The sequence below is a fragment of the Epinephelus moara genome, chromosome 8 (assembly GCF_006386435.1).
Source record: "Epinephelus moara isolate mb chromosome 8, YSFRI_EMoa_1.0, whole genome shotgun sequence".
Lineage (NCBI taxonomy): Eukaryota > Metazoa > Chordata > Actinopteri > Perciformes > Serranidae > Epinephelus > Epinephelus moara.
In genome coordinates, this window is record NC_065513.1 from 24459063 (window position 1) to 24476064 (window position 17002).

Genomic DNA, 17002 nt, shown 5'->3' on the forward strand with positions numbered 1-17002 from the left:
CCCCCTCACACTAACACGCCTCATGTTTTGACACAAGGATTCCAGGGTAAAATATTACCCTCCCCTATTTCCTCCTGTCTTATCCTAATTTTCCCTCACTTCTTCCTTCCCCCTCTGCCCTGCGTTCCTCACATGAATTTTACTGTCCTTCTATTGTTTTCCCAAGGCCTAATGGATTGCCCCAGTGTATCTTCCTCATCTAGTCTCTCCTCTTGCTTTTCTCTCCATTCAGCACCACCGTGTCGCTCCGCTCCCTCTCCATCTTTCTTTCCCTAATTGTTGACATACCATGGAAATTCCAAATCGCTCCGTCTCTCCCTCAGTCCCCCTTACCTCCTCATTACCTTTTCATTCGTCCTTTTCATTCCATTGCACTCTCTTTCTCTTTCTCTCCCTCAACGGGCTCCGTCTCTCGCTTCCTCTCCCTATTTGTTAACATTGTCGGGTTAGCTTTAATGGATCACCCACAGATATCTGCTCCTAGCCTGCACTCCCTGTTTCCTCATCCTCCTCCGCCATAATCACTGCCTCCCTAACTCTCTATCTCTCTCTCCGGCTCCTTCACCATTGCCGTGGAAACATCTTTTCTCTAGCCGACCCTCTCTTGAGATTTTACCCCATCCATCTTTTCCTCTCTCTGTCTCTCTCCACTCTTGAATGTTGACATGAGAGGGTGAGTCTAATAGATCACTGTGAAGCATCTGCACCTGTGTTAAATCTCAGAGGTAACGCTGCGCGTGTGTGTGTGTGTGTGTGTGTGTGTGTGTGTGTGTGTGTGTGTGTGTGTGTGTTCATTTGTGCATGTGTGCACCCTAGAGTAGAGAATGCAGGCTTTCTGTTCAGCACATCTGTGACCTCCTTTAGTGCTGAGCAACTTCCTCATTTTACCTCTCCTTTCCTCCCCTCTCCTTCATTTCACCTGCTTCTACTTGTTCTCCCTTTTCTTCTTTCATCCTCTGCTTTCAATCATTTATAAGCTTATGCTGCACAAAGGGAACCATTAACTTTGTGGCTTTATTCTAGTTTTTCAGGGCCATCCTGTAGATTCCACGTTCTTTTTAATGTGCTGAATCTTGCAAAACAAATGCTGCCTTCTGATGTGGCCCAATGCGTAGACACGATATTAAGGGTTGCACAAGTCAGAGTAAAATAATGCCCATGTATCATGTCTGCGTGCCATGCATCATTTAGAAAGTGTACCAAGGTGCAGTGGAGTAGTAGGTTATAAATAGGCCTCTGTAGGCCTGTCCCAGTCCAACTGGGTGTCCTCCTGTGTCCCAGTTCTGTCTGTGTGGGACACCTTGGAGAGCGCTCTTCTCCATCTCACACTCTGCTGCACATTGGGGAATCTTTCCTTTATATACATGCTTCATCGTCCATGCCCAACTACATTTTAATTCCTAGCGGTATACGACTCTTTAAAGAACATACGCTAAGTCCTAGTTCCTGTTATGAACAAGGCCTCAGAGAATTCCCTGCTCTTGCCCATGCACCAGTTTCAGTAGATTTTACAGCGTGGTATGTATTTTTCCTTCCTTTGAAAGTACTGTTCGTACTTGAACTTATTTCTCTAAAATGTTGAGGAAAGCTCACGAAGTTAAAATGCAGTCTACATTTTCTTCATTTAATTAATATTCATTTTTACAAACAAATCATAAATAATTGGCCAAATATACTGTTCCACATTAAATGGAAGTATGTTATGGTATAATCAACAGGGTAACCTGTAAAGAGACAGTTCATCCCAAAATAAAAAAAAATCACATTTTTCCTCTTACCTGTAGTGCTATTTGTCAGTCTAGATTTTTTGGTGTTAGTCGCCTAGTGTTGGAGATATCGGCCACAAAGATGTCTGCCTTCTCTTAAATACAATGAAACTAGACGTCACTTGGCTTGTGGTGCTCAAAGCAGCAAAAAATATATTTGAAAAACTCAACAGCAATGTCTCTTTCCAGAAATCATGACCCTGTAGGAACTATTTTCTTTTTACTGAACTACACCTGTGCAGAAGGAAGAGTGCATCTACTCATGGACAAGAGGTTCCTGCTTGTGACAATGTGAGATGTAAACATCAGTAGTGGCGGCGGCGGCAGCTGAGCTGTAACGTTAGCTAGCACAGCGGTGCCAGGTGAGCTAGCAGTAGATGCACATTTCCTTCTGCGCAGTGACATGGTAAATAAGAATTTTTGATTTTGCGGTGAACTGTGCATCTACTGCGAGCTCATCTAACACCACTGTGCTAGCGAACGTTACAGCTCAGCCAAGGACGACGCCATTAATGTTTACGCCTCACACTGTCACAAGCAGGAACCGCTTGTCCTTGAGTAGATGCACCTTTACTTCTTTACTTCTCTACACCCAGCCAACAGTCAGCCATCGGTCAATGTCGGGCCTTCAGTGAGCATTGGATGCCCTAGTTTTGGTGAAGTGTCCTGCACCATTGGCACTAGTTGGCTCTTGTCCTTTTTTTTTTTAGCAGATTTAACATGTTCACCTGGAGCCGGGAGCCTGTCAGTAAGTAAAATCACTCTGATTGGCACTTAAGCTCAGTGGATGAGAAGAGAAATGGTATAAAATGGTATAGTTAAGAGGACATGAAATTAAAACATACTTGTGATATTACTTATGTATATATATTTTTTAGACATTGACCTGGCAGAACTGGACTTTGGCAGAAATGGCTCGTAATAGTTTGTGGTATTGTTTACTAGCACACGCTAAATAGCCTGTCCTTTGTTATCCAACATCAGGCTGTTTGAAGTACAAATACAGAGTACACCGCCGTGTGCTGCTGTGAAAAGTTAATTCCTGTCACACATGCAAGTTGGATGTTGGCTGTGGCCTTTGCGGTGTGTTCAGGTGCAACTTTCTGGCTGAGACACAGACGGTATGAGGTGACACAACAGTCAGCCCTGGTTGCCAATAGTTCTTTGATGTTGCTTGGGTGTGTCTGGGCCTTAAGGTCAGCTTGTCTGCCTTTAGATTTGTTGCCCATATTATGGAATAAAGACTCTCAAAAGCCAAAACAGCCAACTTAAAGTCCAAACTGCTTTTTTTTTTTCTTTTTCTTTTTTAACAATCAAAGGTGTCCTTAAGAACATCAGTGTGGGATGATTGTCGATGGCGACCCAGTTATGTCAGTGTGGTTAATTAGGTCTTTATGTCATTCGCCTGGATCTAGTTAATTAAGCTGTCAGAGCCTCTGAAATCCCATGTTGGCACTCACACACATAGGCACAAAGACATCCAGACACACACACACACACGCACACTCTACCCACGTACACGCTGTATATATGCGCGCACATGTACAGTGACCTTACGTTAACCTGCACAATCTGCCCGGTCTGCCCAGTCCTGGCGTGTATTGTATTGTAGTGGGGTTGGTGGCTGTAGTAAATTCCCCACAGTAGCAGTGGGCAGCAGGATTGTCCCTAATCACCTCCCAAGTGTAGTGAGGATGCAGACAGAAACACCAGGACATATGGCCAATTAAGACAGAGGAGTGAAATGGCACAGATATACTGTAGGTGACTGAAAATCACATTTCACACAATCAATGCAACTGAGTGGCAAGGTTATTAATGACAACTGTTCCTGACTACTGCATAGACATCAACACTGTTCTTGACAACAGCCTTGTAGCAAATAAATTATTGGGGCTGTATTTGATATATTTCCTTAGTCTCTTCTGTCTGTCTAGACAGTTTGTTGTATTCTCCTTTGTCCATTGGTCTCTTTGTATAATATCTCCCTGGCATCCCAGAAGGAGACTGTTTATCCCAGCCCCTTAATGTTAGATGGTTCTGTACAGCTCTTGTACACAGTAAAAAGAGAATGTTTGTGCTTGTATCCTACAGATGCTATCAAGTGTAAGAGACTATAACCCAGTGGCTATGATAAAAAGGAAGATAGGTTTTGTTTGATCCAAAGTAAAGGATGACTAAAAAGAAAGTGCAGATGGAGACAGAGCATGCTACTGTAGTACAGGTGGGAGTGAGATATAGCCCTTGACGTTGAGAGGACAATTAGTCCAGAGGTTTTGCTGGCACCAGAATATAGCCATTTGTATTTGTTAGAATGCTACAAATTGGCAGGTATAGAGATGCCAAGAGAGGAGTCATGGCAGTGTGGAGGAAGGAGAATGAAGACAACCATGCACACAACCTGCACTCTGCAAATCTCTCAAATAGCAACTTGTTTTTTCCAAATGGTGGTGGTGAATATTTGCTATATTTGCTCTTGCAAATTACAGTACTTCAGTGATGATGATGAGGCTGATTGTTAACTTCTCTCTGAAGAACTGGCTATGTTGTGAACACCGGTGTGCAGGAAGAATAAATCTCTGTGTCCTTGAACCGTCATATAAAGTAAGAACATAAAGTAAAAGTTGGGATGCATTCTGTAGTTTGAGTAACAACACTCAAGAGCAACACTCCTGTTACTGCATTTTCTAGAGGTGTAAGAAAACATTAATATACTTGATTGTTGCGACATTGTGTTTGATTTTTGCCTTGGCTTTTACGGGTTGTACGTCCTTTCCAGTCTCGTGAGTGTGATATCTCAAGAACACCGTAAGGAACTTTCTTCCCATTCGGCACAAACATCCATTTGGACTCAATGATGAACTGATTAGATTTCGGTGCATAAAGGTCAAGGTCGCTGTGACCTTGCATCTGTCTCATTGTAATGAAAGCAAAATTTTGGTTCAAATTTGGCACAAACGTCCACTTGAACTCAAGAATGCACTGATTAGAATTTGGTGCTCAAAGGTCAATATCACTGTGACCTTGCAAAACATTTTTTCAGCCATAACTCAAGAACTCATATGCTAATTATGGCAAAATTTCGAACAAATGTCTATCAGGGTATAATATGGAAATCATGACAATTTTATCCAAAAGGTCAAAGGTCAGACATAACACTGTCTGAGATAATAATATTCTGCAAAAACACTTTTACTGGCCATTACTCAAGGTCATATTTCAGGAGCAGATGGGGAGACATTTGGTCAGATACTGAATTGGCAACACTAATCTTGGTTGTCCACCTTAAAACTGTGCTAAATGTATAGATCTTCTGGGCTGCTGGGGGACAATGTGTGTGAAGGCTCCATATTTATCAGACATGTATGTAAACTGTAAGTGCCACTTGACTGATTCAAATTCTAGTTCATTAATGATTTAGTGCAGTGCAGTGGTTAGCATTGTCACTTCACAGCAAGAGGGTTCCTGGTTCGAACCCGGTGTTGGGGGAGCCACTCTGTATGGAGTTTGCATGTTCTTTTGGTGTCAGCATGGGTTTTCTCCAGGTACTCCAGCTTCCTCCCACAGTCCAAAGACATGCAGGTTAACTGGTGACTCTAAATTGCCCGCAGGTGTGAATATAAGTGTGAATGGTTGTCTGTCTCTATGTGTCAGTCCTGTGATAGTCTGGTGACCTGTCCAGGTTGTACCCAACCTCTTGCCCAATGTCAGCTGGGATCAGCTCCATCACCCCCCGACCCCCAACAGGATTAGTGGTTAAGGAAAATGAGTGAGCAGTGTTGTAATCTATCTTTAGCAATTTGACTCTTCCACTCCAACAACAACATACCACTAGCATAAACACAAAGAACACTGGCCTGTGAAACAGGTAGTCATAAGAGTGTTTTACCAGATTCTTACCAATACACAGCCCTAGTATATAAAGATAGAAATATATATTAATGGTATTGAACAAATAAAATGTAAGCAGCTGCCACATGCTCTCATTCTGAATATATGAATGCCACTATGATGTATTGTCAGTGAGACAGCCGTGAACAAAAAAATAAATCAAAAACTCTTTTGGATGTTTCTATGGACCTACTGTGAATGAAATGTATCACTCTCCATAGGGAGTGAATGCATGTAGAGTTTATATATTGAGTTTTGAGTTTATTACTGAACCTCGGCTGTGCTGGTCCAAAATGGGAAAACCCAGTTTACATACAGTAAGTACCATATCGTAAAGTCAAACCAGGATTACCACGAACAATAATTGTTCCTCTGCTCTGTTGACACTGTTGATGAGTATTTCAATCCCTTACACTAATGACTGGATTAGAAACCTAAGTGCTCCTAAACCACAATGATCTCTGATTTGATTTGTCAGATCAGAACTGTTTTAGAGATGTTCAGCAGCTGTATGATGTGCAGTTTACACATGTGCAGGCTTTTTTTAGTACAGTAGCTTCCACCATCATCACATATGCAGTTTGTTTTTTTTATTGCGGTGACCACCATTAACGAGTAATTAAAGAAACACTTCCTGGTGTGTCATGGTAGTTTCATTTGGTACATTTGGAGTCTGATTTCGGTTTAACTGCTACATTTATTTGATGCTGAGGGAAGCAATTTAAGACAAATTGTTCTTTCTTTTTTGTTTTTTAATGCCATGATGGTTACTCTCCTGTAATTGTTTAAAACAACAAAGTCCTTTTGTTCATCTCATCACAATGAGTTAATTGTTTTGTCTAATATCAACGCACACACACTCACACACACGGTCTTCACCATATTCATGTGCGCTGTTGGATTAAATTTCTATTAGCTTTCCTCGATTGAGTTTGAAGATTGTTGATTAGCCAGTAATGGCCTTTGTTACTGCACTAATGAATAGCTTGATTACTATTCTACTTAGCTACACATCAGGAGGCGGGTGATGTGTGTAGGTGTGTGTGTGTGTGTGTGTGGCATTTGTTGGTATTATCCTCTGACGAACACACGCAGACAGTTATAACCAATTGTCTGGGTTTGTGTCAAGAAAGCTGATGGCAGCAGAAGAGAAAGATGGATGGCCTGCTCTGCCAACGCTCATCTCTCCCTCTTCTCTCGCTCTCTCCCTGTCTGTGTCTATGCCTCTCAATATGTTCTCTCCCACCTGCTCTCTGTTTCTCCAGCCTACTGTCACTCCACCATTGTCTTTTTCTTAATTCCTGTATCCACCTCCACCTCTTTGTCTTCCTATGACCCTCTCTCATATTCGCTTTCATTCTGTTTTGTTTCTTGCCTTCCTGCTTTAATGTCCTCCTTTTCTCCTTTCTTGTTTATCTCTGTCCCGGTTTATTTTCTGCTGACTGGACTGACCGGGCTCTTGAGAACTGGGTTGGCATATTGCGTTTTGTGTATGTGTGTGTGTGTGTGTGTGTCTTTGTTAATATGTCTGTGTGAGCATACGTGCATGTGCGAGCGTTTGATAATGGAAACAAGCATGCCAATTACAGTGATGGCTCTCTAGATGCCAGTCAGAGCCAATAATAATGAGTGTGGCACATCTGGCAGTGTGCATGTGCGTGTACCTGGGTGTGTGTGCTAGTAGGGAGGGCAGGGGGTGTGTATAGGAGAGTGTTATGACTGGGAGATGAATTATGCTTCTTAAAAAATACACATTAGCATCTCTGTGAACATACACACAGGAGGATATGTTAGACATAGTTCTTACAGAGGCTGACAGAGAACCTGACATGGACACCTTCAAAATGTCAACAATGCATCACACGGACCTGTGCATCAAGACAGTCGACTGTTTGAGTCAGTGCTGGTCGGGTAGTTGGTTTGAATTCGAGATGAAAAGAAAAAGTAAATGTTATAAAAATTGTACCTGTGGTATAAAAGAAACATTCATGCAAACCTCTAAGGGTGCTTTCAGACCTAGAGTTGTCTTGCTTTGGTCTGAATCAGGGACTCATTTTGTTACAAAGTTGCATAATTGCATAGAGTTGGTTTGTGTTCTCATGGCAGCATTTACAAGCAGACCAGATCAAAGGCCTTGTGCGAGAAAGCTGCACATGATTGGTCAGAATTTCCATGCCAGAAAAATCCAGGAAGTAAACAAAACATTTAAGAACGAAAGACCTGAACTTAGGGGGCAAACGAACTTGAGTTTGACTGAACCAAACCAAACAGAGCAGGTGTGAAAGCACCCTTAGAGTTACCCCAGTGAATGTTTGCCGAAGGCAGCCTGGAGGAACATGATTCCAGCTTTGATGTTGCCTATACAATATCTACTGGTAAAGAAAAAATAAAGCACGATTCATGGTGTTGGTTATGTTCAGGCACTCAGAGAACTTGGATGAGGTTTTTGAAAGATAGCCTTGGTTATATATTATTGAAATATACCCTAAAGTGTGACACACAATGTATTTGGCTTATTACCATTGACCCCAAAATCATTTTCTTTCCCAAACATTAACCAAAGTGCCTAAATCTGTCCTCTGTGTAAAATTCTCGCACTTTGTACGTGTAATGCAAAAACATAGCGCCTCCCACCAGAGGTGAGGATTTGAGTCACATGATGAGTAAGACTGGAGTCACAAATTTAATGACTTTAGACCTGACAAAAACAAGAAAGACTTGGCAACATGACTTGGACTTTAAGACCAATGACTCCTTACTTCATTTGGAGTTTAGCCTTTTGACTTGGAAACACCTGATACCTTCCCCCAAGCCCAAAGGTGAAAAAGTATATTATTAATTTCCCTTCCCTTCCTTTTCTTGAAACAACTAATCTAATACTAAACTAACATTAATCCTTTCGTTGTGTTCAAAAAACATGCAACAACACACAAAATGACTTTAAAGGAAGAACAGTCTTACAGTAAATGTCTTACAGTTTTGAAAAGAGAAAGTTATAGGTATTTTTCCACTATGAGATGATTGTCTGTCGTGAGCTCGTACTTGACTTCGGTACAAAGACTTGAGACTTACTTGTGACTTGCAAAGCAATGACTTGGTCACATATCTGCCTCCTACACCCTAAATGTTGCCACTGGACATCATCCAGCCATTTATCGTGTTTCCCTTGAATTGTATTTGGCAAAGCAAATTGGTTGTATATCAAGGTAGTTTCTAGGAGACAGGGTTGCATAGATGGGCATTTAATTAACGAGGAGAAAGCTTCACACTTAAAACTAAGATGCAGTCTGTTTATTTTCTGTCTTATGAATCAGAGTTTCAGTACATCCTCAGGATGATTCACATGAAGATGTGCCAAACTGATTCATAAAACTAAATCTGAAAGCATTGGAGGAATGAGTTGTTCCTTTTTTTACTTGAAAAGATCAAACAAAACTGCACAGCACAAGCCCAGATAATACAAAGTTACTCGGTCTGACTCTCTGCCCTCATCTGTCTTGATTGTGCCTCCACTGTCTCTCTCCTCCTCTGATGTCCAACACCTTGGCTTCAGCTTGTCATGAAATGAAGTGGCGAAGCTTGCTGGAGCGGGCGGTGATGGTAGTGGGAGGGATGGGATTATTAAAACATGGATGCACACTCAGTCCTCACCCACGCATAGGTAGAGTAATCACTTCGGTAGCTCTTTAACCCACTCATCTGTGGTCTTATAGGGATCCAGATAATATAGCTAATCAAGGGGATAATCATATTAATACCTCAGTGATTCACAGACACACGCACATGCACACACACATACATATGCAGTACAGCTCGAGTTCCCTGCCTGTCTTTGATTGCAGAATCAGATTTTATTGTAGCTGGTCTATTTTGTGTTTCGTCATACCCTTATTGTGTGTCTGTGTGTTTGCGCCTGCTGCTACTTTGAAAAATTAATGTTGTGATTCAGTGGCAGATTCTATCCATAGACCCTGTATCTCCGCACTGTTATCAACTCCCATATGAGACTCTTTGTAGTGGCTCTACAAAGCATGTCATATTTTAGCATTTGTCATAGATATTCTTTGCTTTGTTATCTCACTTCTTGCTCTGTGGTCTGCCATTTGTTTTGCTTTTGCAAGATTTACACTGTGTTTCTCTTTGTGACACAGTGCGGCTATGATGTTCCTGCTCTCAGCAGCAGATATGCGGCAAAAGCTTTGCGTTTCAAAACATTTTGTGCTGCTCTCCAATGCAACAAAAGGCAGTATATATCTCTATATCTTGGCCTACTTTTATCTTGCACAGCATGCGACCGAGCCTTTGTTCCACTGCCAAAAAAAGATGCATATCTCAATAGATTGTGCAATATACTACATATTTCTGCTGCCTTGATATTGCACAGCATTAGATGGGACATTTGTCCTCAAGTTGCGGGTAAGAAAACATATGGAAGTATTTATATTTTAGAATTTATCACTCCTCAATACACATAGTTTATATTGCACTATCCAAACACTTCAAGCACGTACATTATTAACAACCGACACAGTACATATCTGCTTTTATCTGTGTTCAGGGGTACAAGGTTTGAAATATACCTGTAGGCAAATTAATGTCTCAGTCATTGGGTCAAGCAGAAAGAAAACATGAACAAAGTGAGTGTGTAATTGATCAGACGAAGCCTTTATCCCTTTGAAAAGAAAACCATTTGATTTCTTTGTCTAAAGAAAAAAGGATGGACTCTTGTTGAACCTCTTTTAAATCCTGTTACAGTTGAAACAGAGGACAAGAGGATTGCTTATGTTTGTGCACGTGCTAGAGTGTCAAAGGTGTCGTGTGTGTGAATGTGTTCATCACACGCCGCGAGCATTTGAAGTATCTCCACACAGGCATGTATAACGCCATTATTTTATACACTATCTACACAATGGCGATGAAACCAGGGTTTATGAGTACTGTTTTATGTGTGTGTGTGTGTGTGTTTGTGTTTAGTGGTGTGTGGGTAAAGTGAGACAGACAGGTGATGTGGGGGCGAGTGTTAAAATAACAAATACACATTCTCCCCTGGGGCTGGCTTGATCCAATCAGCCACCCTCTGCCATTCACACTCACACACTCTCTCTTACACCAGCTGTGGCTAATGATGCGGTGGCAGTGGTAGTATAGCCACCACATGTGGTCTCTTTGTCTGAGCCCAGCAGAGCACACATCAGTCTCACATGCTTCAACCTTCAGGCTTCATCAAAGGCTGCGGCTATTTTCAGTGCCTCATCATACGAGAACTCACAACTACGGTAATATTAAGCGTATACGCTGCTAGTAAAGGCCTGCGTTAGTGTGGCTGTGTTTCGCTGGGAAATGATCTGACCATACATCTCAGAGCAAACATTATGTTGGAATAACATTATGTGCAACAATCACTAAGCTGCTACGCAAGCAAGAAACGTTCATGAATTGATTACATGAAAAAACGACATAAATACACAATCCCTACGATGCAAGTCACTTGTGTTCAAATGCTGATTGTTGCATGTCTTCTTCCTTCTTTCTGCCATTGTTTAGGTGGCATAACAATAGTTTGTTAAATTGTTGATGTGCCAGAGTTGATTTCACTTATAGGATGTGCCATCAGCGGCAAATAACATATTTTCTTTCTATATACTAAGTGCTTCTTTTCCACGCAGGTACACACACGGCTATTTTTGTGTGCTTGTCTTAGCACTGCAGTAGAAATTGCCAGAGTAAGCAAATTAAACAGCAGAGGGTCCTCCAGGTTAATTGGAAGTGGACTTCAAATTAGTCTTTAAAATAAGGCAGACATGTTTGTGCTCATGATTAAGGTGACTGACAGTAGTTTATTAACAGTGTTTGGGGGAACCGAGAAGCAAAATAAATGGTTGGATACATGAACAGCCGAGGTTCACATGAAGTGCATATAGAAAAGATTACCCGTTGTTAAAAGATGATTGCGTTAGTTGAAATAGTACATTCAGACTGTTATTATGTTTGAAGAGGCTTTAGAGATTCAATTGCCTTATGACAACGAACAAGTCACTTGGTTTCCTTTAAGGGTGCTTTCACACCTGCCCTTTTTGGTTCAGTTCAGTTGAACTCAAGTCCGTTTGCCCCATAAGTGCGGTTTGTTTGGGCAGGTGTGAACACAGCAATCACACTCAGGTGAGCACCAAAACAACCAGACTGAGACCTTCTTGGAGAGGTGGTCTCGGTCTGGTTACAAACGTGTTCCGACTTTGATTCGAACCAACTGCAGTCTGCAACCTGCGTAGTTGTCCCTCCATTGTGACAATAGAAAGTGTTGCATTTATCTTGCAAGTGTACTCTTCTTCAACGTTTTGTTCACTTCCTGGATTTTTCCCGCATGGAAATTCTGACCAATCAAGAGCAGCTTTCTCACACAGGCATTTTATCTGGTCTGCTTGTAAATGCTGCCGTGAGAACACGAACCAACTCTAGGCAATTATGCAACTTTGTAACAAAATTAGTCCCTGATTCAGACCAAAGCAAGACAACTCTAGGTCTGGAAGCACCCTTAGTCACTGTAGATGTACTTTGTTTGTTGGCAGTGCTACACTTTTCCTATGAAGAATATAAGATGGATATTTTTGGCAGCACAATATCAACTTTCCAGGGGATCCAGGGACATGACATAGACTTAACTGTGTCCAACAGAGTACTTGTGTATATCCCCAACTGGTCCTGGCCAGCTGAAACTAATAAAGCTAATAAACACAGTACATGATATAATCCATTTACACTAACTGAGGGAACCATCTTACAGTAGAACAGTTGAATACAGTCAGGACACATTTGCAGCCCCCCCCCCCCCCCCCGGGCTCATAAGGTAACTTGAAGCTATATATCCAGTTTAACTTATTTCATCTTTCACCATCCAATATTCCATGTCCCCAGGGTTCTTGGTTCACTGCCAGTGTACGGATATTTTTATAACGGTGCTTTGATCATGGAGAGGAAAATTCAGATCAGGGGTGAAACATTTTCTAAAGACTGTACAATGTATCGGAATTCAGTAAAGTCAATAGGAAACTTTTTCTGCCAGTCACAGTTGTTTCTATTTTTGTAAAACATTGTCAGTCCTATCAAAAGGTGGGAGTGGGGGGGAATCACTGCACCTAAGTAATGGTCAGGAAAACCTTGCTGTTTATTCTGGCATCATGTTATATTCACATTAGGGATATTTTTACCCTTCCATAACATCAGCAAGCATTTCATAGCTGACATAAGTAAGTACTTGATAAGTCATCTTTGAGCTGGTGTGAGGTTGTTTAATGTCTCTGAAATATTAAAAGCAATAGTTTTTTGGTTCAGGCTCAATTCTTGAATCAAGAATGTCTGAAATTGTATGGAAAATGTGGCACCAGTACTTCTGAATCTGAGGACACATTATAGTGTATAGAGTGGCTTCATAAGATTGACACTTGTGGCACAGAGAAGAAACGAAGGGGAACCATTTATTTATCTTTGATTTGTAAATATGCAACTTATGTTCTATTTTAAATTGCATTAGGCAGTGTCTGCCAATAATAGAACATTTATTAATCTGTTTTAAATTATGATTCCAATGTTTCTCTAGTTATAAGTTAGAAGCTAAGACCATCAAGTTGAACTTATTTATCAAACTTATAAGTGATATATATAGAATGCACAGCCACAATATATTGATTTATAAATACAGGTCTACAACTGAATTTACTCACGTTACTCATTTGAAGACTTTATGAGGACATGAGTTTGTGATTTTAAACTAACAGTATTTTGCTGAAGAGAAACATTGCTGGAGTAGTTGTGTGTGGTGCGGTTCTGTAGTCTGACTGGTGACCTTGGATCTCTGCGAGCATAATTGAACAAATACACTGCATTTCACTGAACTTATTTCTCTAAGCAGTACAGCTCATTTTATTATCCTGAGCGTGAATAAATAAAAAATACTACATGCATTTTATCTGCTTTTGTTTTCAAGAGCGCACCGACACTTTTTCCCCCTTGCACAGCACACGGATAAACTCCTGGCCTGACCATTTGCCCTGTATATATATATGTTTTTGTTTGTTTGTCTTTGCTTTTTTCCCCTCTCTGGTATAACCTTTACTTTGTAATAGAAATTGAAAGGTCACACAGCATCTCACTTAAGATTGAGAATTCACAGCTACAGTGAGCCCCATGGCCAAAGAGCACTGCCAAATCTCTAAAGATCAGAGAGAGAAGCAGGTAGAATAACTGCGCAAGGAGAATGACAGTGGAGCCTGGGCAGGCAGTAAGCTGAAGAATAACACTGAATTTCCTCCTTTCTGCATCTGAGATTTCCATTTCCTAATGCGAAGGGAGGAGGAAATTAAACAACGTGAATTAAACAACGCGGCTCGGACATTTATGTGCTCGCCATAAAGCTTGGACAGGCTGAATTTATGAGGGTTTAGACCAGTAAATACAGCACTCAGGAAATGTGATTAGGCTCGTAAATAGGATAGTTTCCCGCTGTCCTACCCTTCACCCAAAGCACCTTGCGAAAGCATATGTTCAGGACATTTCCCTCCTTTTCTACACTGCCACCCATATTGTGCAGGGCCCGCTGTAAATGAGTTTTTGCTGTTACAGCTGTATGACTCCTGCGACTTGATGCATAAACATTTTCCCGTTGGCAATAGTTTCATTTTTTGTCGTGCCCCATAAAATATATTTACTTGCTTGTGAATTTTATGTTTGATTTCTAAAACATACATGAGAATAATTTTGACGCTAAGTTTTCACATCTTGTGTCTTACTTACAGCACAAACCATAACAGTTAACAGGATGATAGTCACCACAGAGCCTCCTCTCTTTCACGTATTTATTTATTTACTCAGATTTGGAATTGTGACGTCTCCTCAAAGCTTTTCTGTGTGAAACAATTGAAAAACAAGATTACACCAGCATCCTATTATAAGTCCCTCCATACTGCTTTTTATTTGTCATCTGGAAAGGTTGGAAAAAACAAGATTATACCAAAATACTCAGACTTGATTCTTTTAGGTTTGTTTTTTTACACTCTCACAGATGGACTATTTTAGATGATCACTTTCAAAACCTTTTTTTTTTTTTTTTGTTTTCCTTGAGGTGGATCTGTTGTGAAAACAAGATTAAAATGTGATCTTATAATTCCTCTCAGCTGGAAAGATTTAACGTAGTTGCAAAAAGCAAAGTTAAATTATTATCTGGTTTCATTTGGTTTCCACCCCAGGGCAGGACCACACCTTTCCACTATAAAATCAGACGAGACATAAGCTCCATAGTGTCAGTGCACAATAACGCTACTGTATTTACAATTATCATCTTTTGTGAGCTCTATTTTTCTGATTTGTTCTCTTTATATATCAGAGGTATAGAGGAACCTTTCCACTGACCTCATTTTCTCCTCTCTGTGTCTCTCCCAGGTGGAGTGGTTGAAGAACGAAGAGATAATTGACCCAGCAGAGGACAGAAATTTCTATATCACCATCGACCACAACCTGATCATCAAACAGGCACGTCTGTCGGACACAGCCAACTACACATGTGTGGCAAAGAACATAGTGGCCAAAAGACGAAGCACTACGGCAACTGTCATTGTTTACGGTGAGTTTGTATTCTGTTGTTTGTGTGAGGTATTTGTGTGTGTGCTAAAAAGAGTTTGTTGCTTTAAATAAAGTCACTAAAAGCTGTTATTTTTATGCTTCGTGGATATTTTTGTGTCTTTAATGTTGGGCATTTTACCCATATGACACCTTTTCATGCTAGCCGCAGCTACCGAACAGTGTCTCTGTTCAGCCAAGCTAGCCCCCATCTGCCACATGAAATTAGCTCTACTGCCATGCCAACACGTTCTCTTTGTGATTGGCCTGATATTCCCACATCACCCTTGACCTCACCCAATTAAAATCCACCAATCACGCCTTCAGTTTTAAATTAGAACACTTGGGCTTTCCAAATGTCTGCACTTTCAGGCTCAATGAATTGAGCAGCATATGGCGAGATAACAGCTGTGAAAAACAACAACAGAAAACTTCGAATAGCTCAGTTGTGAACGGTGTTAGTTTGGTTTTCAGGCGAGGCTCTTCTGTCGCTCGTTCTCACTGAAAACTGAATAGAAAAATCTTGTTTAGAGGAACAAAAATGCCTCATATGCCTTGTCTTGCTTTCTCCCTCTTTTCATTTTACCAAATGCCAGCCTGACATGAGAGGATAGGAAACATTTTGAGGAAAAACAATGTATAGCAGAACGCTCACACACATACCACACACGCACAGCGTTTCTCTCAAATGTAACACTGAGTCTATTCACTAGGAGGAGTGTTTCAATCAAAAATAACTGTGCATGTGTGCGTGTTCGATACAGACAGCGAGAGATGGAGTGGTTTGACACTGATGTATCCTTACAGAAATAGATTGTTCAATCTGTGGTTCAATCTTCTCGGCTCCACAAGGGCCCGACTGACACTGTTGACAAGGTGAAATAGTAGCGGAAAAAAACAGAGGAACATGAGGGGAAAAAAATGAAATAGCTGCAGATGGATGGGAGACAGGTGAGGAGAAAGGAAAGGCAGAGCAGAACAGAGTGGGAGAGAGCAGGTGAAAGAACAAGAAAAGAGTAGAATAACCTAAGAAAGTTGATGACAAAAGTGACTGTACCTGATTTTATCGGATACTCTTTCTCTCTGATGATTCATTTCTAATTGGGCGTTAGGAAAGGAGTGGGCACCGTCCACTGGGCTGAGACAGAGCTGTCGACATGCGGCAGAGGAATTTCAACCCACCTCTCCGCATGTCAACTTTCTCTCTGCGGGTGTCCTTGTGACTCATTCTAACTTTATACCTGATTTCTCTCTATCTGCTTGTCTCTCATCTGCCCTTATCTTTACCTGCACTGCGCTGCCACACATTTTCTCAGGGCAGACAACGGTAATACAAAATAATGATGCAACAGTGGACGCTAAATGTGACAGGATGCAGGGAAAGAGGTGCGGAGACAACAAGAGGGAGGAAGTGGGAAAAGATGCACAAAGAGACAAAGAAAGAGAAAGCGCACATAGTTATTTTGGCTAGTGAGGATTTAGAAAACTTAGAAGCATGATTCCTCTTGTAATTGACCTTTCGCTAAGCCCCACCCCTTTGTGATGGTTTGACAAGCTGTCAGAGTAAGCACGGAGCCCACACTGTAACTAACTGCACTCCCTGAAGAAATATTATCATATTTTTGGAGAAATGAAAGAGTGATTCCAGAGAGAAGCAGCCAGAGGGGTCTACAGTCTGTGTTTGAAGCATATATCCAGGATGTCAAACTGACTCAGCAGCAACAACAGGTTCAAAA

The 17002-nt window shown here is 41.2% G+C and overlaps 1 protein-coding gene across 3 annotated transcripts in view; it reads left to right on the top strand.

Annotated features, from left to right (window-relative positions):
• unc5ca (unc-5 netrin receptor Ca) overlaps positions 1-17002 on the top strand; it is a 283732-nt gene that overhangs the window by 198793 nt on the left and 67937 nt on the right. For all 3 annotated transcript variants that reach the window (XM_050050565.1, XM_050050566.1, XM_050050567.1), the window contains one exon: positions 15090-15270. In XM_050050565.1, the coding sequence (XP_049906522.1) occupies positions 15090-15270 (181 nt within the window). The remainder of the gene's footprint in view (positions 1-15089; positions 15271-17002) is intronic.